This window comes from Procambarus clarkii, chromosome 85, assembly GCF_040958095.1.
Source record: "Procambarus clarkii isolate CNS0578487 chromosome 85, FALCON_Pclarkii_2.0, whole genome shotgun sequence".
NCBI lineage: Eukaryota > Metazoa > Arthropoda > Malacostraca > Decapoda > Cambaridae > Procambarus > Procambarus clarkii.
Genome location: NC_091234.1, coordinates 20,498,141 through 20,520,915, shown reverse-complemented (window position 1 = coordinate 20,520,915; position 22,775 = coordinate 20,498,141). Strand labels below are relative to the sequence as shown.

At 40.2% G+C, this 22,775-nt stretch overlaps 1 protein-coding gene across 21 annotated transcripts in view; it reads right to left on the bottom strand.

Moving 5' to 3' along the window:
* The window catches only part of LOC123746690 (myoneurin), a 45,157-nt gene extending 22,382 nt beyond the window's left edge, over window positions 1–22,775 (bottom strand). Inside the window, exons 1-11 of one of the 21 annotated variants that reach the window (XM_069316786.1) lie at window positions 22,644–22,775; window positions 19,275–19,413; window positions 19,101–19,135; window positions 17,547–17,639; window positions 16,629–16,762; window positions 15,836–15,980; window positions 12,775–12,979; window positions 5,572–5,811; window positions 1,723–1,831; window positions 403–498; window positions 50–67 (exon numbers count right to left, since the gene is read on the bottom strand). In XM_069316786.1, coding sequence (XP_069172887.1) covers window positions 50–67; window positions 403–498; window positions 1,723–1,831; window positions 5,572–5,811; window positions 12,775–12,979; window positions 15,836–15,977 — 810 coding nt within the window. In that variant the 5' untranslated portion in view covers window positions 15,978–15,980; window positions 16,629–16,762; window positions 17,547–17,639; ... (1 more) ...; window positions 19,275–19,413; window positions 22,644–22,775. Of the gene's footprint in view, window positions 1–49; window positions 68–402; window positions 499–1,722; window positions 1,832–5,571; window positions 5,812–12,774; window positions 12,980–15,835; window positions 15,981–16,486; window positions 16,512–16,628; window positions 16,763–17,546; window positions 17,640–19,100; window positions 19,136–19,274; window positions 19,414–22,235; window positions 22,525–22,546; window positions 22,613–22,643 lie in introns of those variants that run through there. The other 20 variants (XM_069316785.1, XM_069316788.1, XM_069316792.1 and 17 more) reach the window with 20 other exon arrangements.

Genomic DNA, 22,775 nt, shown 5'->3' with positions numbered 1-22,775 from the left:
ACTATAGTTTTTATACTGACAAAATACAGCAATTCACGGAAATACTTACATCATCCTCTTCAGAGAGCTGAATCAAGGCAAGAATATACACCAATGTTAGCATACAAAAATAACAATGATAATTAGTGCCACTAAAAATAATCTAATGTAATTCTTGCAAAAAAAAAAAAAATCTTGGGTAAGGACTTAATTCTGTAATGGCTTGTCTGTTTACATTTACACTAATTTTTTTTTAACAATAGGTTAACTGCCCCACTCAAGAGACATGCAAAAAATCCTCGTCTCTCCGGGCTGAAAGAAGAGCATACCTGGATACTAAATTATACGCAATGTAAGTTATATGTTACCGCAAGTCTCACACATTAATATTCGAGCCTGGTTCATATAGTTCTAAAAATTTACCTCAATTATTTCTTCTGATCCATCTTCATCATACGTCTCCTCATTTTCACATTCTTCTTCTTCTTCATCTTCTTCTGTGTTTCTGTCGTGTTTCATCTGAATTTAAACAAATACATCTTGTTACAATACTGTCTCTACAAACATACTCTATACATAACGCACAGCATATCACATACTCTATACATACCAAACGGCATCTCACATACTCTATACATAACGAACAGCATCTCACATACTCTATACATACCGAACAGCATATTACATACTCTATACATACCAAACAGCATATCACATACTCTATACATACCGAACAGCATATCACATACTCTATACATAACAAACAGCATATCACATACTCTATGCTATGCCGTACATTACATACTTAACTGGTTAATAAAATCAGAATGTTCAAAACTTGCCTGTGATCTCAGCACCAGATACTATACAACATTTAATTACAAGTTGCTCTTCAGAGCTAGGACCCTCTTCCTTGCTCCCAGAGCCTGAGTCTGGTGGCCTATCTATGATACAAATTATTCACCATGTTCTAGGTGACAATTCACTATAAGATCTTGTAAACAATGTTTGAGTGTTCATTCATAGCCTGGTCTAAGGACTTTTCTGATGATTGCCTCATCATTGAGGCTCTGTCTTTGTAACCTTCATGCCCACATACTCATGACAGCCAAGTTGATTCATAAACTCCAGCAATAACTTGCCTGTTATCTAAAGTTATCTAAAGTTATTTAAAGTTTACACTGTTGTTCCAGCAATATGTTTTATATTTAATGGCAGATGAGTTGAAGAGTTGTAGACCTCTAATGTTTACACTGTGCTCTCTAATTGGGTTCAAGTTTCTCATGCCCAAGTCTGCCTGCCAAAATGTCCCCAGAAATCCCATCCAATAATCATTCCAAACAAGGAGCTTGAAAAGAAATATTTGTCTAAAAGTGAGGTCAGTAGCACTCCTGGTTGCAATTCTTTTAACCATGTCGTGGCATAGTCGACTAAGGCGCATCTGGGATCATCCCGAGCGTAAGTTCGAACCCTCATCACAGCCCTTGGTTGTTCATTTGATGCATCTGGTTGATACCTGGTTGATGGGGTTTTGGGAGTTCTTCTACTCCCCAAGCCCGGCCCGAGGCCAGACTTGACTGGTGAGAGTTTGGTCCACCAGGCTGTTGCTTGGAGCGGCCCTCAGGCCCACATACCCACCACAGCCCGGTTGGTCCAGCATTCCTTGGAGGAATAACATCACGCTATTGTGATTTCTGAATAAAGCAATAGTTGTTTGTATCAAGTAATATTGTACTGACTTACAATCATTTGACTAGTGGTGGAACAGGAGCCATTAGTTTCACTCCCGTCTTCATCATCTTCATCCTCGGGGATTTCCTCGTAAACAACTTCTTGAACAATGAGTTTTTTTCTGAAATAGAAACAATGCTCATTTAACTGAAGTCTCCGTCTCATTTGTTTTGTATGAGAGGTTATGTACAGTAGTGAGACTATTGTAATCAACTGACAAGATATAGTTTGGGGAGGACTAAATCATTGAGCACATTGTAGTCTAACCATTTTCTCTCAAAGCTCCACCCCATCAAAGTGTAAAACAGGATAATAATAATGCATGTGTGTACAGTACGTATGTACGGGTTCCTACCACAGAATAATTACAATTTAACCATCAAAATTTTAAACAAATATTTCCAAAATAATCTCACCAAGAGTTGGCTGACCAGAGCCAAATCTGACCTGCTAATTTTTCAACACTACTTACCTACAGGAAGCCAGTGTGGTCAGCATAAGACATCATTATAAAAACCCATTAGGAAATGTAGATGTTTATCTCTCAGAATGTTTGGTAATATGTTTATTGTTTGTGATGTGTGTATATGCATGTATTAACACGATGTACTGAACGGGGTGAGAATAGCTTGAGCTACCTCATCCCTTTGTGGATTTTACCTCAACAAACTTATTTCAATTTCAAGACCCATTTAAATTATGACACAAGCCTCTATACAGAGGCACTTGGTTCCTTTTGTAAAACAAAAAACCTCTGCAGCACAAACCAAGTCACATCATGTTGGTAGAAAGAAGACTGCAAGGACTCAAGGTCAAATCTATGTCACTGGTCCGCCATACTAGCACAGGTAGATCTGGAATTGTATCAGGTCATTTGGCCAGAAGATGAGGCAACAAAGGTTGAGGTGACTACAGATGCACAAGCAGAATCACATGGCACAAAAAGCACATCAGCTTTCTGAGAACCATATGCAGCTGCATGGCTGAAGGAGAGAGCAAAGAACCTCTTTGCCTCTGAAGGAAAGAACCTCTGAAGGAACCTCCACATGTTCAAGTGGAGAAAGAACCTCTGAAGGAACCTCCACATGTTCAAGTGGAGAAAGAACCTCTGAAGGAACCTCCACATGTTCAAGTGGAGAAAGAACCCCTGAAGGAAAGAGCAAAGAACCTCTTTGCCTCTGAAGGAACCTCCACATGTTCATGTGGAGAAAGAACCTCTGAAGGAAAGAGCAAAGAAATATGTGGGAAATATGTGGGTTCATGTGGAGAGAATCTATAGTCATAGAGAAAGTGACCTAGATGAACCCCACCTTTAAGAAATGCACCACTGACAAGTTGAGTAAAGATGCGACTGCCATACTTCTTGGCAGTCCATCTTTACTCAACTTGTAAAGATGGACTGCCAAGAAGTCCATCTTTACAAAATGGACTTCTTGAATTTGAACTTCCAACAATTTCCAACTGACATATAAGAAAAACATTTTGGATGCATTATATTCATGCAAGGAAATCACATAGGAAATATGTGGGTTCATGTGGAGAGAATCCATAGTCACAGAGAAAGTGACCTAGATGAACCCCCCACCTTTAAGAAATGCACCACTGACAAGTTGAGTAAAGATGGACTGCCAAGAAGTCTTGAGGTTATCTTGAGGTTATCTTGAGATGATTTCGGGGCTTTAGTGTCCCCGCGGCCCGGTCCTCGACCAGGCCTCCACCCCCAGGAAGCAGCCCGTGACAGCTGACTAACACCCAGGTACCTATTTACTGCTAGGTAACAGGGGCATAGGGTGAAAGAAACTCTGCCCATTGTTTCTCGCCGGCACCCGGGATCGAACCCGGGACCACACAATCACAGTCCAGCGTGCTGTCCGCTCAGCCGACCAGCTCCATCTTTACAAGATGGACTTCTTGGCAGATCATCTTGAATTTCACTGCCAGCCACAAACACACTAACCCGAGCACATCAATTTTGACAAGTGCAAGAGTTGGAGGCCAACAGCCTTCACTTTCATGATCTAGACTAAGAAGAAACCCCAACTGTTATTTCTAAACAACAGAATTAGTTATGCAGTGAAATGAAGGACCATGGCTTCTGGCAGAGAATGGATTGCTGAACACATGTCACATACAATACTAACCACATAAGGTTTGAAGAGGGCTGCAGCTGGGATTTCAAGAGAAAACAAGAAGCCAAACTGTTAACCAAACCACACACTAGAAAGTGAAGGGACGACGACATTTCGGTTCGTCCTGGACCATTCTCAAGTCGGTTGTGATTCGATTCGAGTCGATTCACAATCGACTTAATAATGGTCCAAGATGGACCGAAACGTTGTCGTCCCTTCACTTTATAGTGTGTGGCTTGGTCAACATATTTCAGCCACATTATTGTGACTCCTCGTCTGCACAAGAAGCCAAACTCACTCACAACACACAGTTCCTGGCTAGAAAGCACGGCTGAATGCTAGATGCTCAAATGAGAAAGCCATTAAGGTTAATCAACACCAACACTTGGATGTCCCAGAGCTGATACTTCCATATCCCCATTATAATCAACCTAATAAAGGCTTCCCTTGCCTTAGAGTTGTTTGAAACTATGATGTGATAAAATTCACTCATTATTACGTAAGAATTAGTGTATACATAATGTCATAAAGTATCTAACATTGCAAATCGTTAAAATATTTGATTAATATATGCAGTACAGTACAGTACCATACCATGCAGTAATCTGTTTTCATGTGCCTATCTTTCTGGGTGTCTTTCCTTGGATGGTAGCAAAGATGATAAACTTTAAATGAAAAGTGTTCATATACCATCACTTCCTGTGCCTCTCTGAGGGGGGCCAGGTTCTGGCTCATGGTCCCTGGTAGGCCAATAGAACTCAGCAACTGATGGCACCTAGTGGTGTATAATTACCTAAGTGTAGTTACAGGATGAGAGCTACGCTTGTGGTGTCCCGTCTTCCCAGTACTCTTTGTCGTATAACACTTTGAAAGATTAAGTGTGGCACTTAATCGGTGTAATAACTTCAGAGAGCTGACAGGGCTCCCCCCCCCACCAGAAATGCAAAATGTAATCTAAAACAATGGTTAATGAAAACAGTGTTTAACTTAGCTTCAAAATAAGCCCAATATGAAGGGCCTACCTCAATTAGAAGCAAAGTTATGATATTTTGTTGTTGAGCTTGTAAGCAAAAGTTGTACAGGTATTTTTATCACACTGGCAACCCTCCTGTATCATGCATCACTGGTGGCTAAGATTTTGCATACGTTACTTCACGTATCTAACATCCTACCAAATTTGAAGTAAATCTGAGATGGTCAGGTTGAGAATTGTGATAATTTGGCACGGAATGACCCACAGTTTTTAAGGCACTGTTCATTTTTCCTTATCTACCGAGGCAGCTTTTACACATTCCACACATCTCAATCTGAACTGTGAGCAAGAGCCAATATCATAGCAAAACTATAGTTTCAAAAAGTAAATGAAGCAACTTTTATTAAAAGATTATAATTACAAATAGAAACCTCTCCTCTCAAGGTGGCAGTCTGATTAATAAAACAATAAAATATAATTTACACTAGGGGCCAGATTCACGAAAGCACTTAAGCAAACACTTACGAACCTGTACATCTTTTCTCAATCTTTGGCGGTTTTGTTTACAATTATTAAACAGTTAATGAGCTCCGAAGCACCAGGAGGCTGTTTATAACAAAAACAAGAGAGGAATGGGAAGTTTTCATGCTTGTAAACTGTTTAATAAATGTAACCAAAGCCGTTAAAGATTGAGGAAAGATGTACACATTCGTAAGTGCTTGCATAAGTTCTTTCGTGAATCTGGCCCTAGGAGTTTACCTTATTCTAACGTTCTTTTTGGCTGGTGGGCTGAAGGTACTTGATGGTGGACAAATAAATCCATCTGGCTCAGCATTCATTATGGTAGGACCAGAGCCTGACTTCTTAGAAGGGGGTGGGATCATCATCATTTCCTCTCCAATAAGCTGTAATTCTACATCGACTAAATCGTCAGCATCTTCTGATGGCAGAACTCTCTTAGGTCTCCCTCGGCCTCTGCCACGGCTTTGGAAATATTGTCTGAAAAACAAAATCTATTAAGCGACCAAAACACAAGAGAGGGCTGCCACACCCAGCCAGCCCTCCCTCACTCCTTCAACACCTAACTCACAAACATTCTCCTCCCACAATACTGTTTGTGGTTTTATTACACTATATACACATGTTATATATAAGTATCTACATGTTTTATTCACCATAACTATACAAATAAGCTGGTATGATGTCCAAACAGCATAGTGGCCACCATACACTTGAATGGTGGCTAATACACTGCATGACAAGTCACAAAGCAGCCAGTCAATGAAGCTACCTCCCTCGCCACAATGGCTTCTCCTAACATACTCCTTTTGCTGTTATTACACTCTATATACATGTTATATATAAGTATCTACAATTGTGTTCACCAAAGTGAACCACTAAGTCGGTATGGTGAGTCCCAAAAAACAAAAGTGGGCCGCCACAACCAGCCAGCCCTCCCTCATTCCAACACCTAACTCGCCAATATTACTCCTCCCACAATACTGTTTGTGGTTTTATTACACTATATACACACGTTATATATAAGTATCTACATGTTTTATTCACCATAACTGTACAACTAAGCAGGTTGCTGAGAGACGACGCTACCTACCTCCCTCCCTACTCCTCCTCCTGCCACCGTACTACGCACATCATTAATTCTCACCACGATCCTGCTATTATCAGAATCCTGATCACTAAATTCTGTAAATGAATAATTTTCCACAAGTTTATTTTATAAAGAAACATGGGAAGTAATTTGAAGATTCTTAGATGGACAAAATAATGACAAAATAAATAATGACAGTGTGCTGTTGCTAGTGCTGAGAACATCTTGAACAGCATTGATTCACTGATATCTGAACATTGTACAAAGTCTATCACAATCTGTAATGCTACTGTAATGTAGTAGCTCTTCTGTAATGCTATCATTGCTAAATAATACCAGTTACATATATATTTTGACTTTTTTAGGCAATGCTGTGGTCACAGGCTGAACAGCAGTGCTGTTAGCTCATGCTATATGCACCAGCAGTGCTGTTAGCTCGTGCTGCGTGCACCAGCAGTGCTGTTAGCTCATGCTATATGCACCAGCAGTGCTGTTAGCTCGTGCTGCGTGCACCAGCAGTGCTGTTAGCTCATGCTATATGCACCAGCAGTGCTGTTAGCTCGTGCTGCGTGCACCAGCAGTGCTGTTAGCTCATGCTATATGCACCAGCAGTGCTGTTAGCTCGTGCTGCGTGCACCAGCAGTGCTGTTAGCTCATGCTATATGCACCAGCAGTGCTGTTAGCTCGTGCTGCGTGCACCAGCAGTGCTGTTAGCTCATGCTATATGCACCAGCAGTGCTGTTAGCTCGTGCTGCGTGCACCAGCAGTGCTGTTAGCTCATGCTATATGCACCAGCAGTGCTGTTAGCTCGTGCTGCGTGCACCAGCAGTGCTGTTAGCTCATGCTATATGCACCAGCAGTGCTGTTAGCTCGTGCTGCGTGCACCAGCAGTGCTGTTAGCTCATGCTATATGCACCAGCAGTGCTGTTAGCTCGTGCTGCGTGCACCAGCAGTGCTGTTAGCTCATGCTATATGCACCAGCAGTGCTGTTAGCTCGTGCTGCGTGCACCAGCAGTGCTGTTAGCTCATGCTATATGCACCAGCAGTGCTGTTAGCTCGTGCTGCGTGCACCAGCAGTGCTGTTAGCTCATGCTATATGCACCAGCCTTGGTTGTTCACTCAGTACTAAGGCTCTCACACCTGGGAATGTTGCCCATAATTTTCTTTTTAAATGGTGCCTGTTTACAAGAGCCCTGAGGAAGCTGATGCGAACTCTGTGTAGCCATGGGAGTTTTAAATGCTATGCTATACCTACAAGAGCTCCGAGGCGCAGTGCGCACCACCCATCGAGCCTCAAGGCGTGTTGCACAATGTAGTGGTTAAGGTTAGGTTAGGTTTCGTTTAGGTCGGTTAACTACCCAGTTAGGTTTCCACTACATCTAGGTTCTCTCTAATTGTGCCTCCTCTCCAAATTAGGTTAGGTTAGGCACTGATTTCTAGTTCAGTTTCGAATCTTCTTTTGAACCAGCTCTTACAAGGGGGTCCTTAAGATTCTTCCCTCTCTTCCAGGCTATCATAGGTGGGAGCAATGGGAATGCTGTCCAAGCTGGATGTTCACCATAGGTCTCCTTCAGCCAAACCCATAGCCTTTTCAGTGTGCCCACAAAGAAGCATGCCATCTACACTCAAATTGTTATTTGAAATATGTATACTGCATAGTAATAGTCAAACATCAGTAGAAGTAGTACTGTAGTGAAAATAAATAACCAAATAGCAAATAAAATCTTTTAAAAAGAGCATTTGACTATCCAGGGGATAGATGCAACACATCAACAGCTAAGGTAAAAATTAATTTTATATATATATATATATATATATATATATATATATATATATATATATATATATATATATATATATATATATATATATATATATATATATATATATATATATATATGTCGTACCTAGTAGCCAGAATGCACTTCTCGGCCTACTATGCAAGGCCCGATTTGCCTTATAAGCCAAGTTTTCATGAATTAATTGTTTTCCGACTACATAACCTACCTAACCTAACCTAACCTAACTTTTTCTGTCACCTAACCTAACCTAACCTATTAAGATAGGTTAGGTTAGGTTAGGTAGGGTTGGTTAGGTTCGGTCATATATCTACGATAATTTTAGCTCCAATAAAAAAAAATTGACCTTATACATAATGAAATGGGTAGCTTTATCATTTCATAAGAAAAAAATTAGAGAAAAAATATTAATTCATGAAAACTTGGCTTATTAGGCAAATCGGGCCTTGCATAGTAGGCTGAGAAGTGCGTTCTGGCTACTAGGTACGACATATATATATATATATATATATATATATATATATATATATATATTAGTATATTTTGGTAGCAGTCTTTCCTGTAGACATATATTATTAAATATGACCGAAAAAGTAAGATTAATAATTCTAACACGAATTTTCTCAATCTTTCGTACATTATGCTTCACTGTTGGAGGTAAATCAAAAATCACTTCTCCAAAATTCATTTTTATTTCTAGTCTGACGCGACACGGGCGCGTTTCGTAAAACTTATTACATTTTCAAAGACTTCACAAATACACAACTGATTAGAACTTGCGTTTCCCTGATTTTATATCTACATTTGAGTGAGGTGGGAAGGGTGATGTGGCATTACATTTGAGTGAGGTGGGAAGGATGATGTGGCATTAACACAAGACAGAACACTAGAGGATATTAATAGGGTATTAAAAGTATCAACACAAGACAGAACAGAAACAATGGGTATTGAATAGAAGTGTTTGTAGAAAGCCTATTGGTCCATATTTCTTGATGCTTCTATATTGGAGCGGAGTCTTGAGGTGGGTAGAATATAGTTGTGCAATAATTGGCTGTTGATTGCTGGTGTTGACTTCTTGATGTGTAGTGCCTCGCAAACGTCAAGCCGCCTGCTATCGCTGTATCTATCGATGATTTCTGTGTTGTTTACTAGGATTTCTCTGGCGATGGTTTGGTTATGGGAAGAGATTATATGTTCCTTAATGGAGCCCTGTTGTTTATGCATCGTTAAACGCCTAGAAAGAGATGTTGTTGTCTTGCCTATATACTGGGTTTTTTGGAGCTTACAGTCCCCAAGTGGGCATTTGAAGGCATAGACGACGTTAGTCTCTTTTAAAGCGTTCTGTTTCGTGTCTGGAGAGTTTCTCATGAGTAGGCTGGCCGTTTTTCTGGTTTTATAGTAAATCGTCAGTTGTATCCTCTGATTTTTGTCTGTAGGGATAACGTTTCTATTAACAATATCTTTCAGGACCCTTTCCTCTGTTTTATGAGCTGTGGAAAAGAAGTTCCTGTAAAATAGTCTAATAGGGGGTATAGGTGTTGTGTTAGTTGTCTCTTCGGAGGTTGCATGGCTTTTCACTTTCCTTCTTATGATGTCTTCGATGAAACCATTGGAGAAGCCGTTATTGACTAGAACCTGCCTTACCCTACAGAGTTCTTCGTCGACTTGCTTCCATTCTGAGCTGTGGCTGAGAGCACGGTCGACGTATGCGTTAACAACACTCCTCTTGTACCTGTCAGGGCAGTCGCTGTTGGCATTTAGGCACATTCCTATGTTTGTTTCCTTTGTGTAGACTGCAGTGTGGAAACCTCCGCCCTTTTCCATGACTGTTACATCTAGAAAAGGCAGCTTCCCATCCTTTTCCGTCTCGTAAGTGAAACGCAGTACGGAACTCTGCTCAAATGCCTCCTTCAGCTCCTGCAGATGTCTGACATCAGGTACCTGTGTAAAAATGTCGTCAACATACCTGCAGTATATGGCCGGTTTCAAGTTCATGTCGACTAAGACTTTTTGCTCGATGGTACCCATGTAGAAGTTTGCAAACAGGACACCTAGGGGAGAACCCATGGCGACCCCATCTACTTGCTTATACATGTGCCCATCCGGGCTCAAGAAGGGTGCCTCTTTAGTACAAGCTTGGAGTAGTTTCCTCAGAATATGGATGGGCACATGTATAAGCAAGTAGATGGGGTCGCCATGGGTTCTCCCCTAGGTGTCCTGTTTGCAAACTTCTACATGGGTACCATCGAGCAAAAAGTCTTAGTCGACATGAACTTGAAACCGGCCATATACTGCAGGTATGTTGACGACATTTTTACACAGGTACCTGATGTCAGACATCTGCAGGAGCTGAAGGAGGCATTTGAGCAGAGTTCCGTACTGCGTTTCACTTACGAGACGGAAAAGGATGGGAAGCTGCCTTTTCTAGATGTAACAGTCATGGAAAAGGGCGGAGGTTTCCACACTGCAGTCTACACAAAGGAAACAAACATAGGAATGTGCCTAAATGCCAACAGCGACTGCCCTGACAGGTACAAGAGGAGTGTTGTTAACGCATACGTCGACCGTGCTCTCAGCCACAGCTCAGAATGGAAGCAAGTCGACGAAGAACTCTGTAGGGTAAGGCAGGTTCTAGTCAATAACGGCTTCTCCAATGGTTTCATCGAAGACATCATAAGAAGGAAAGTGAAAAGCCATGCAACCTCCGAAGAGACAACTAACACAACACCTATACCCCCTATTAGACTATTTTACAGGAACTTCTTTTCCACAGCTCATAAAACAGAGGAAAGGGTCCTGAAAGATATTGTTAATAGAAACGTTATCCCTACAGACAAAAATCAGAGGATACAACTGACGATTTACTATAAAACCAGAAAAACGGCCAGCCTACTCATGAGAAACTCTCCAGACACGAAACAGAACGCTTTAAAAGAGACTAACGTCGTCTATGCCTTCAAATGCCCACTTGGGGACTGTAAGCTCCAAAAAACCCAGTATATAGGCAAGACAACAACATCTCTTTCTAGGCGTTTAACGATGCATAAACAACAGGGCTCCATTAAGGAACATATAATCTCTTCCCATAACCAAACCATCGCCAGAGAAATCCTAGTAAACAACACAGAAATCATCGATAGATACAGCGATAGCAGGCGGCTTGACGTTTGCGAGGCACTACACATCAAGAAGTCAACACCAGCAATCAACAGCCAATTATTGCACAACTATATTCTACCCACCTCAAGACTCCGCTCCAATATAGAAGCATCAAGAAATATGGACCAATAGGCTTTCTACAAACACTTCTATTCAATACCCATTGTTTCTGTTCTGTCTTGTGTTGATACTTTTAATACCCTATTAATATCCTCTAGTGTTCTGTCTTGTGTTAATGCCACATCATCCTTCCCACCTCACTCAAATGTAATGCCACATCACCCTTCCCACCTCACTCAAATGTAGATATAAAATCAGGGAAACGCAAGTTCTAATCAGTTGTGTATTTGTGAAGTCTTTGAAAATGTAATAAGTTTTACGAAACGCGCCCGTGTCGCGTCAGACTAGAAATAAAAATGAATTTTGGAGAAGTGATTTTTGATTTACCTCCAACAGTGAAGCATAATGTACGAAAGATTGAGAAAATTCGTGTTAGAATTATTAATATTACTTTTTCGGTCATATTTAATAATATATATATATATATATATTAATCCTTTTATGTGACATGGTATCAATGTGTGTGTGCAAATACATATTCTATCATTTGTGCTAACAAAAATAATAAATCTGGATATTATGATGTCCATATCAACTAAATGGGTTATGTTTCAAATAATTTGTAAATATGGGATTCTATTGTACATACTATCTAAAGTCCAATGATATAGTTTCCAAATGTTGTGGACAGGAAGCCTATTACGTTTATTGAGTTCCCTATCCAAGGAAGAGTCCACCTGAAGGTCACAAAACCAGTTACTATCAAAATCAAACTCATCAAAATCAAACTCATCAAAATCAAACTTATCAAAATCAAACTTATCAAAATCAAACTTATCAAAATCAAACTTATCATAATCAAACTTATCACAATCAAACTTATCACAATCAAACTTATCAAAATCAAACTTATCAAAATCAAACTACGATTAACTACGTGGAGCATCATATACGTGCACTGCATAATGTCAATGTTAATAACATATGGGACTAATATTAAAACAAATTGTAGCAATAACTGAATGTATAACAGTCATGTGTTTTACATGTTTAATAAAAAATCTTTTTTTAAATGGTGTCTGTTTACAAGAGCCCTGAGGAAGCTGATGCAAAACCTGTCTAGCCGTAGCTGTGTAAAGCTTAACGTTGCGCAACGTGCCTTGAGGCTCTCGATGGGTGGTGCGCAATGCGCCTCAGAGCTCTCATAGGTATAGCATAGCATTTAAAACTCAGACTAGTTACTAATTAGTAAAATGAATGCAGACATCACTGATGTATCATAGACTTTTCTAATAGAAGACTTAGTATGCATAGAAGAGGGTCTAAGGCTCTTACCTGATACGTTGAGCCTTTTTAACCGGTGAGGGACAATACATATCTTCTGGTTCGGACTTAATGTACACTGCATTGTCAATTGGTTCTTCTTTGATCTGCACAAACTCGTGTATACCCCGACCTCTCGGACGTCCTCTGCCCCTTCCTCTCGACCCACTTGGCCTTCCACGACCTCTACGTCTAGTGGGCAACTCTTTGTGCATCTCTGTTCAATGAAGTCAAGCTACATGTATAATCCCAAACCATAACAATGATTACACTTAACAACCAGCAAACTGATGTTGTAAAAAACAGATGCTCTCAAATATACACTGTAAATTTGTCAAGGCTTCACATAATAGTCAAACATTCTGAAATCTAATAATACAACATTAAGTAGTGTACTAACGATTTAGTACTTTATACAGAACTGGATACTTTTTGAACTTATGTTAAAAAACTTAAGTGAAATTGTCTGCATAGGAAAGAACAGACAGATAGTAATGTGGAGCCTCGCTCAATCATTCCGGGACTCATAGTAGTATTGTGTCCACTCTCATCATCCTGTGTCCCATCTTGAGGTTATCTTGAGATGATTTCGGGGCTTTTAGTGTCCCTGCGGCCCGGTCCTCAACCAGGTCTCCACCCCCAGGAAGCAGCCCGTGACAGCTGACTAACACCCAGGTACCTACTTTACTGCTAGGTAACAGGGGCATAGGGTGAAAGAAACTCTGCCCATTGTTTCTCGCCGGCACCTGGAATCGAACCCAGGACCACAGGATCACGAGTCCAGCATGCTGTCCGCTCGGCCGACCGGCTCCCATGGTGAAAAGGAACTTTTCAAATGATCGTGTCACCTACCTGGGAATGGAAGACAGGGACGATAAAGTTAAATCCACCACAAAAAAAAAGGAGACAGCTTGCTATGAAACCAGAGAGCAAAATAAATCAAACCCACAGCTCTACTGAGAAATAACTGAAAACACAAGAACACCAGTCATTTATCTCCTAACTACTCACTATGACCATCGCTAGATTGCAACACCACCACCACAACAGTGTCAGAAAAACCAGTCAACTTCACTCAGTGCCCAAGCCACCCAAACATCCACAGAAAGTCGGAACTTTAAAGGCAGGAACGGGAGCAATCGGGGAGCCTTTCTGAGCAAAGCTACTAGTTACCTCACAAAACCAGCTCACAAAAGATACATTCCCAGAAGGGAAAACCCCAACATCAAGGCAACCAAGCAACCAAGGGAAAGGCCATCCCTGAAGATGGGCCAACAAGCTTACCTGAAGGAAAATAGGAAGCACCAGAAAGGAAAATAGGAAACACCAGAAAGAAACATTAAAACCAGAAACAAAGACCATAAAATACCCTAACAGGGCACAGAAGGATTAGCCCCCCATGCAAAACAGTCAGACTCCCATGAACTGAGAAACATGTAAAAAAAAAAAAAAAAAAAAAAAAAAAAAAAAAAAAAAAAAAAAAAAAAAAAAAAAGAGCGTTGAATGTAATGAAACGCCATTTTCTGGACGAAGCCCTGGAGGCTCCCTGAAGCCATCTGAGCTGATATGTGCTGTATTAGTTTGGGTCATCAGTCACTTGGAGTTCTTATGCCTATCGAGAACCAGAGCCAGAACCTGGTACCCTCAGAGGAGCAGGGAGCAATGGCATACGACAATTTTTCAATTAAAGTGTTGTATTCCGCCATCGACCAGAGTGAGCATCCAGAAAGATAGGCGAGCCAATATTTATTTATTTATTTATTTATTTATTTATTTATTTATTTATTTATATATACACAAGTTCTTACATTTTGATACCGCCAGTAGCACGCATAGCATTTCGGGCAGGTTCTTAATCCTAATATTCCTGGGAATACGACCTGCTAAATCGTCTAACAACTAGGTACAGTACCTATTTTATTGTTGGGTAAACCGAGGATACAGTTAAAGATTGACATCCAGTAAATCCTCTCTGGCCACCCTTCCCTGATAGGATTCTAAGTGAGTTAGGACTTGGAGCAACAGCGGGACTAGGGGGAAAGAGGTACAGAAAACTCCACATCGACCAGTCCTGAGAAAACCATCTACCGCGACCGCCTCACAGTCGGGACACAACACCACTAACAAAAGGGAGACGCCGAAACCATGCTGACATGAAGAGCTCCACCTCCGGTCGGCCATACGTCTGATAAAGCCAATGGAAAAATTGTGGCGTTGCCCATCCACTTCGTGGAAAGAGGAATGATACTTATGGAGCACCTAGGGAAGGTCGCCCAAGATGCATGCAGCACCCATACTCTAAGACACCTGGCCACCACACATACACAGCTGAAACAGCCACACAGGGCAAAAATCCCGAACAGGAACTTGAAGCCAGAGATGACTGATCTGACCGCCAGCACATCAGTTCAAGAACTGGGGTGGTGGGCCCAGGTGAACCGGCCCCTACTAACGAGCGGGAGTGCTAGTTGGATGGTTATCTTGAGATGATTTTAGGGCTTAGTGTTGGATGAAGTGTTTCTTGTGTGTTTTCTTTCTTGGGGAGTTCTTTTGCTCTTTTTGGACTTGGTTGCAATTTTTACCAGATTGTGGTCTGTTTTGTTTCGCCTACCTTTCTGGGTCCTTCCCATAGTCGATGGCAATTATGACAAACAGTACTGTACTGTAAATGTAAAGTGCTCATAGGCCATTGCCCCCCTGTGCCTCTGTGAAGGGGCCAGGTTCTGGCTCATGGTTCCTGGTAGGCATAAGAACTCCTATGACTGATGATGAACCCAAACTAATATAGCACTCGTCAGTTCAGATAGGGAGCCTCTGGCATTCACCACAAAAAAGGGCCAATAATTTGGAAATCCAGATTGGGTCTGGAATGATATGATTAGATTTTCAAGGGTGTACTGAATATCTGATAAAGAAAATGATAAATTGTAAAATTACTATATCAAGGTATCTATAAACCAAAACACTAGATAATCTGTACATTGCTTGGCACAAGTCATTTCAGGGTAAAGATATTCCGTTGCACAATATTGTACTGGTATATGTAATGTGAGAACAAATATAAATTTCTCACCTGGCATATTTTGATGCATCTGCATGTGATCATTGAGAAGAGAAACCTTGTTGAACTCCTTCTCACACATAAAACACACGAAGATACTTCCGTCCTCCATCTCATCGTTTTCTACTATAATCTCAGTCCCTTTTTTTGCCATTCCCTAGAACAGAAATATGAAGAATATTAAATTATTTATCTATGTTGTTTATATTATTACACTCTGATTATTAGTGCCAAACATTCTTTAAAACATTTGTTCCAATACTAATTACATATCAAAACACAACTAGAAACATAAAAACTATGGCAATATATAGAGCAAATATAATATACATTAGAACTGCCAAGGATTAACGCAGAAGACCTGAATTGAAGAATTCCTTCACTGTTGCCCACTGGCTTGATAGTTTATGTCATAAGGCATTTTCTTACTGTATGGTACTGTACTATAAAATCTGAATATGGAGTCAAAGACAAATTTATATAATTAAAAAAACCATGCGCATATACAGTAACCCAACTGAATTTCCTTTGGATTTTATATTACCACAATACAGTATTTATACCCAGTACTGGTACATTTATTGTATACAGTATATACAATAGAACCCAGAAAATCTGAACAGTAATAAATCAGAAGCCGCAAAGATTTGGAAAGTTTACTACATTGCTGAGTGAGAAGAAAGAGTGGCTATCTTGAGGTTATCTTGAGATGATTTCGGGGTTTTTAGTGTCCCCGCGGCCCGGTCCTCGACCAGGCCTCCACCCCCAGGAAGCAGCCCATGACAGCTGACTAACACCCAGGTACCTATTTTACTGCTAGGTAACAGGGGCATAGGGTGAAAAAAACTCTGCCCACTGTTCCTCGCCGGCGCCTGGGATCGAACCCGGGACCACAGGATCACAAGTCCCGCGTGCTGTCCGCTCGGCCGACCAGCTCCCCTGCAAGCAAGAGTTTTGTGCTGTTGTCACTATGTGGAAGCACATACCTGGTACAATACTGGATTCTGTATGCGCTTTTTAAAGTCACAAAAATACTGTTCTCATTATCGAGGATGGGAAGCCTGGTAGTATTATTGAGGTTACCATAGGTTCAACAACCTACCTTTTCCCAGTAAGCAACCCACAACAATTGCCTAATGTTTGGTTATCTATTTACTACTAGGTAAACAGAGCCATCAGGTGTAAGAAAATCTTTCCAAAAGTCTCCATTATGCACAGGAATCGAACGCAGAACTTGTAGATTGCGAGCTGCCTGTGCCTTAAATCAAACAATACCACCTAGAGTATGACTTAATCAACATAGAAGTGCTCTGCAAATCAAGGGTTCCCATGTGTAATGACCTTCCTAATCACATCAAAGACTGTCCTTCTCTCAACCAGTTTAAGAAACTAAGGACTACCTAATCAACTCTATATAACCTAAATAACCCAAGTTTTGCCATTATTGAACATTATTTACTGAACCTGTACAGCTACTGATATCCACTGTGTAAACATTTAATAACAAATGTATTCATTCTGTTTATTCTGTGAAAATTACTAATCTATTCTTCTATTGCAATTTTTCCTATGACATAAAAATGTTCATTTTATTCTTATTTCTTTAATTCAATTCCTTATTGTTTTTTATCTCATTTAGGTGTAAGTTTTAAATTTTTAGTTTTCTTCCACATTATGCCCATAACTGCATATTTCTGTATTTAGGCATTGTAATTTGCCTTACCTAGGAATCTTGCAATCTTCTTGTTTCTTTTGTACAGTATGTACTTTTGCTTAACCCCTGGACAGAGGCAACGGAGGCTATGGTTATACCTGCCTGTGTGAAAAAATAAAAATAATAATTACAAAATTATTAATTTGTATGCAAAATGAAAAACATGAAAAATGTGAATACTGTATTTATCGTTTCACTGGGCGGAGGCACTCTGGAAGGTGAACAAATCCACAAGGGCCGTGACGAGAATTCGAACCTGCGTCCGGGAGCATCCCATCCCATGGAAGGTTGCCTAGTAGCTGTTTCCCCTCCTGTCAACGCCCAGTCCCCGACTTTGCTGGCGCTTCCTGTTTCATCTGCGGGTATTTCACTGATCGTTTCTCGCTTGTTTATCTTTATTTACATCCACAGAGAGATATTATATCCATATTTGCATCATAAATGTAAAACCCAGATAATAATTGCTTAAATCGTCGTATGACGATGACCGCATTTCCCTACATTCATAACGATAACCGCACTGACCTAGTACACTTAACCATGACGTGCTAGCAGGATATTTTTCATGGGTCAATGTAAACTCCATTACATCCACAGAGAGCTATTATATCTATATTTGCACCATACCTGTAAAACCCAGACGATAATTGTTTAAATTGTCATATGATGATAACTGCATTATCCTGAGAAATCAACGTATGATGATAACTGCTGTCCAACAGTTAAATAAAAATTATCATTATTATTAATAAACACACAGAAATTACACTAATGTGATATATATCAGAGAAAATCCACTAGGACTGCGAGGTGGGCGTGAACCTACGACCCCGGCACTGCCAGTCGCATACTCTACCACTGGACCACCGCCCACTTGCAAAAGTCAACGGTGGTTTACTTTTACAAGTCAGCGGTGGTCCAGTGGTAGAGTATGTGACTGGCAATGCTGGGGTCGTACGTTTGCGCCACCTCACAGCCCCAGTGGATTTTCTCATTATTATTATTATTATTATTAATATAGCATATTTTTAGAGAGAAAAGATATTTCAGTACAAAAAGTCAATAATTATTTATCAGGTTCAGGTGCCTCATGTCTCTCAATGAAACGAAAACAAAATAATGTTAGTACTTTGTTAATTTTTAAAGATATATAACAAATGTTTCCTTCATTTGGTAAGAACTAATAGATGATTGCAAACCAAACAACAATTATTACCAAATGTTACAATGCAAATGTTACAATAATGGAAGGAAATGGAGTATACCATTGAATGCTGCAAACATTTGACAGATACACACAGAAAAATCTCATTGTCAACTGTCATAACATTTGCTACCATCTTGATTAAGAAAACTATCTTAAATTTAACAAATCTTTTCGTAATCAAATTCTTCAGGTAATTAGCTGGACATGGTAAGGGACGCCTACTGTCACATTTCTGTTTGTCAACAACAAATTTATGATCAATATGTATTTTGCCCAGTTTTCCAATTCCCAATGAAATTAATAAGAGCTAAATATTTTAATAAACAATTGATAACTATTTAAGCCGCTAATCATACCTTGTACAAACTCCTAGTTTTGCAGGCCTTCATTTCTGAAATTTTTAGAAAAATTAATCTTGACGTTTTTCATTTATTTATGGTGATCATCTTGGCTCTAGTATGGAAGGTGATCACAGTACAGTATATTCTTCATGCTACTACCAAACAAAATGGATAAATATAATAACTTACAACTCATGGTATAATCCTTGCACTCGAAACAGCTCAGTATACGAATCCAAAGTTGACAAATTAATTGTAAGTGATTCCTTGTCATCCTTGACTGCACTCAGCTCCCCAAGGCATAACTGTGACCTGCTTGTCTCTCAATCTAGATAGATATAATGAAATAATCAATGATAGTCTTGAGTTTGTCTCCTGCGAATTCCTGCGCATTAGTCAAAATTTTTGTTCATAAAGAGGGAATTGATTACCAACTTGGACTGCCTTTGAGCAGCCTGAGGGCAGTAATATTCTGGGAACAAATAAAATCTCATAGACTTGAGGCAAAGTGAAATTCACACCAGTTCCTCCATCTATCATCATTCTATTATGCAGGAAGAACCGCACGTCTATGGGTCATCCAATAATGTTAGCAGACTTCTAGATGCTACCACTGCTAGGCTTAGGCTCGGCCACAAGTACCTCTGGGAGTTTGTAACATCTGCTGATGTAGATTTGACTAAATGTAAACTCTGTCAGCAGAACTATTGGCATACTTTGTCATTATATAATGGAATGTGAACAAATTGCGGAATTCAGAGATAACACCATCAATGGGGTCCAAGAAATGTGTAAGCATTTCATTCATATTGATATGCTGCCAGGAATCTTAGCAAAGTATCCAAAATTTAATTACTGTAGGTAATACATGCACATGACTGTAAATCTGCTGCCCAGTTGAGTAGGTGTGGGGCACATGACACTAAAGCTGCCGCCCGGTTGGGTGGGTGTGGAGCACATGACTGTAAAGCTGCCGCCCAGTTGGGAGGGTGTGGAGCACATGACTGTAAAGCTGCCGCCCAGTTGGAAGGGTGTGGAGCACATGACTGTAAAGCTGCCGCCCAGTTGGGTGGGTGTGGAACATGACTGTAAAGCTGCCGCCCAGTTGGGTGGGTGTGGAGCACATGACTTTAAAGCTGCCGCCCAGTTGGGTGGGTGTGGAGCACATGACTTTAAAGCTGCCGCCCAGTTGGGTGGGTGTGAAGCAAGACTGGTAACTGTGTGACTCACCATAGATGTAAAGTGCCTTGTATAGTGACTTGTGAGCCTCTTGTTGAATTACTTGTGATATGAAATGATTATTGATATGTACAGTATATATATTTGTGTACATGAATATATATATGTACATGTCTATGTAATATTAACAATTGTCTAACTAGCTTTACAAGATTGTCACTAATCCTGACCTTAAATGACCTACAGCGTTGTAACAGAACCCATGGACACCATACTAGAAACATATCTATTTGATATTTCAAGAGTATGACTTAACTAAACTAGAAAAGCTCTACAAATCAAGGACCCAAAATGTGGAATGACCTTCCCAATCACGTCAAAGACTGCCAATTTCTCAAACCTATCAGGGTTTTGAAATGGTCAAAATATTGGCAGATGCAGTTTAATGCTGATAAATGTAGTTTTGTGGCTAGGAAATGATGATAGAGTTACAAGATACGAGCTGGATGGTGTTGAGATTGCGAAGACGGATTGCGAAAGGGATCTAGGAGTTATGATTAGTAAGAATTTAAAACCAAAGGAATCAATGCATGAATGTTCGTAATAAGGCAATAGGCCACTGGGATTTATTAATCGAAGCGTTAGTAACAAGACACCTGGTGGTGTTCTTCAGCTATATCTTGCTCTGGTTAGGCCCCATTTAGATTATGCAGTTCAGTTTTGGTCACCATACTATAGAATGCATATAAATTCACTTGAACGTGTCCAGCGTAGGATGACAAAGCTAATTCCCCAAATTAGAAATCTTTCATATGAAGAAAGATTAACAAAGCTTAAATTGCATTCACTGGAAAGGCGAAGAGTTTGGGGTGACATGATGAAGGTTTACAATTTGATGAATGGGCATAACAAACGGGATATTAATAGGGTATTAAAAGTATCAACACAAGACAGAACACGAAACAATGGGTATAAATTGGATAAGTTTAGATTTAGTTAAGACTTGGATAAATACTGATTCGGTAATAGGGTGGTTGATTTGTGGAACCAATTACCGTGAAACATAGTGGAGGTGGGGTCCCTCGATTGTTTCAAGCGCGGGTTGGACATGTATATGAGTGGGATTGGGTAGTTATAAATAGAAGCTGCCTCGTATGGGCCAATAGGCCTTCTGCAGTTACCTTTGTTCTTATGTTCTTATTTAAGAAAAAACTAAGTACTACCTAATCAACTCCATGTAACCTACCTTTCCTCCTAAATGTCAACCTATGTCTTGCTATTCTCATACTTAATGATTAACATCTAACATGTATAACTTCTGATATCAGCCGCGTATAAACTTAAAAAAAAAAATTGTAGTTCGTCTATTTATTTAGTTAAAATTACTTATGCCGTTCTGTCGCAATTAGTTTTAAGTCTCGGCTTTTAAGTTTTTCTCAAATCTTGCCCTAAACATTGTCTGTATTAATGGCTTTAGGCATAGTATGTACTCACTCTATCTAGAAATCCAACATTCTGCCCGAAACGCTGCGTGTACTAGTGGCTTTACAAGATTGTAAATACTATGCTATGTATTCTCTCAAACCCAATGTACCTTCTTGTATATAAATAAATAAATTCTGTTTGTAACTCATTTTGAATGTACAGTATGTACCTTAACCTGAATAAAAATTATTATTATTACTATTACTTGCTTAGCTAAACGAACTAGCTTTGCGGGTTCTGCCCGAAACGCTTTGCGTAATAGTGGCTTAAGGCATTGTATGTACTAGCTCTATCTATAAATCCATCAATCTTTGTAAAATCTCTTGTATGTATGTACCTTAGCTAAATAAACATTTATTTATATTTATTAAAACTATGGGGTTCATGAACCCATTATGTGCCTCTGTAACCCTTTCCACCACCGCCCGTGGAATGGGTATGGGGGGTGCATAATAAAAATTAAATAAAAATGTTAACATATTATACCTTCATGACACCTAAGAGGAACAACGTTTTCTACAGTGTCCAGCTGAGTGCAGAGTGCACGCACTCTTTGCACTCAATGCAGCCAACTCACACACACCCAGCGTCACCGAGAACTACAGCCACCGAGGCTCCTTATCATCCTCCCCCTACACTCTACCACTTGAGTGTGGGTGTCAGAGAGTGCAAGAGTGCTCTATTGAGTGCGAGTGCTCCATTGAGTGCGTGAGGGTCACTGGTCGATGAGGACCGTAAACAATCTGGCCGCCACCAGCCCTCAGCCCCCCTCACACACCCTCTCCTCTCCCATTTACCCCTTCTCTAGCCCCTCAACCAGACCCGGAGACCCATGAGGCAGTAGCCACAAGACACACAGCGGGAGGGAACCAAGAATTTCAAGTGGAAACGTACGCGGGGAATGAGAGAAGCCGCAGTTGTATACAATTTTCGTTCACAACAAGCCAGAGACTGGCCCGTTGGTTCTCTCTGGCGAGGACCTGTCGGCAGCCACCTTCTTCTTCTCTCTCTCTATAAACACCTTTA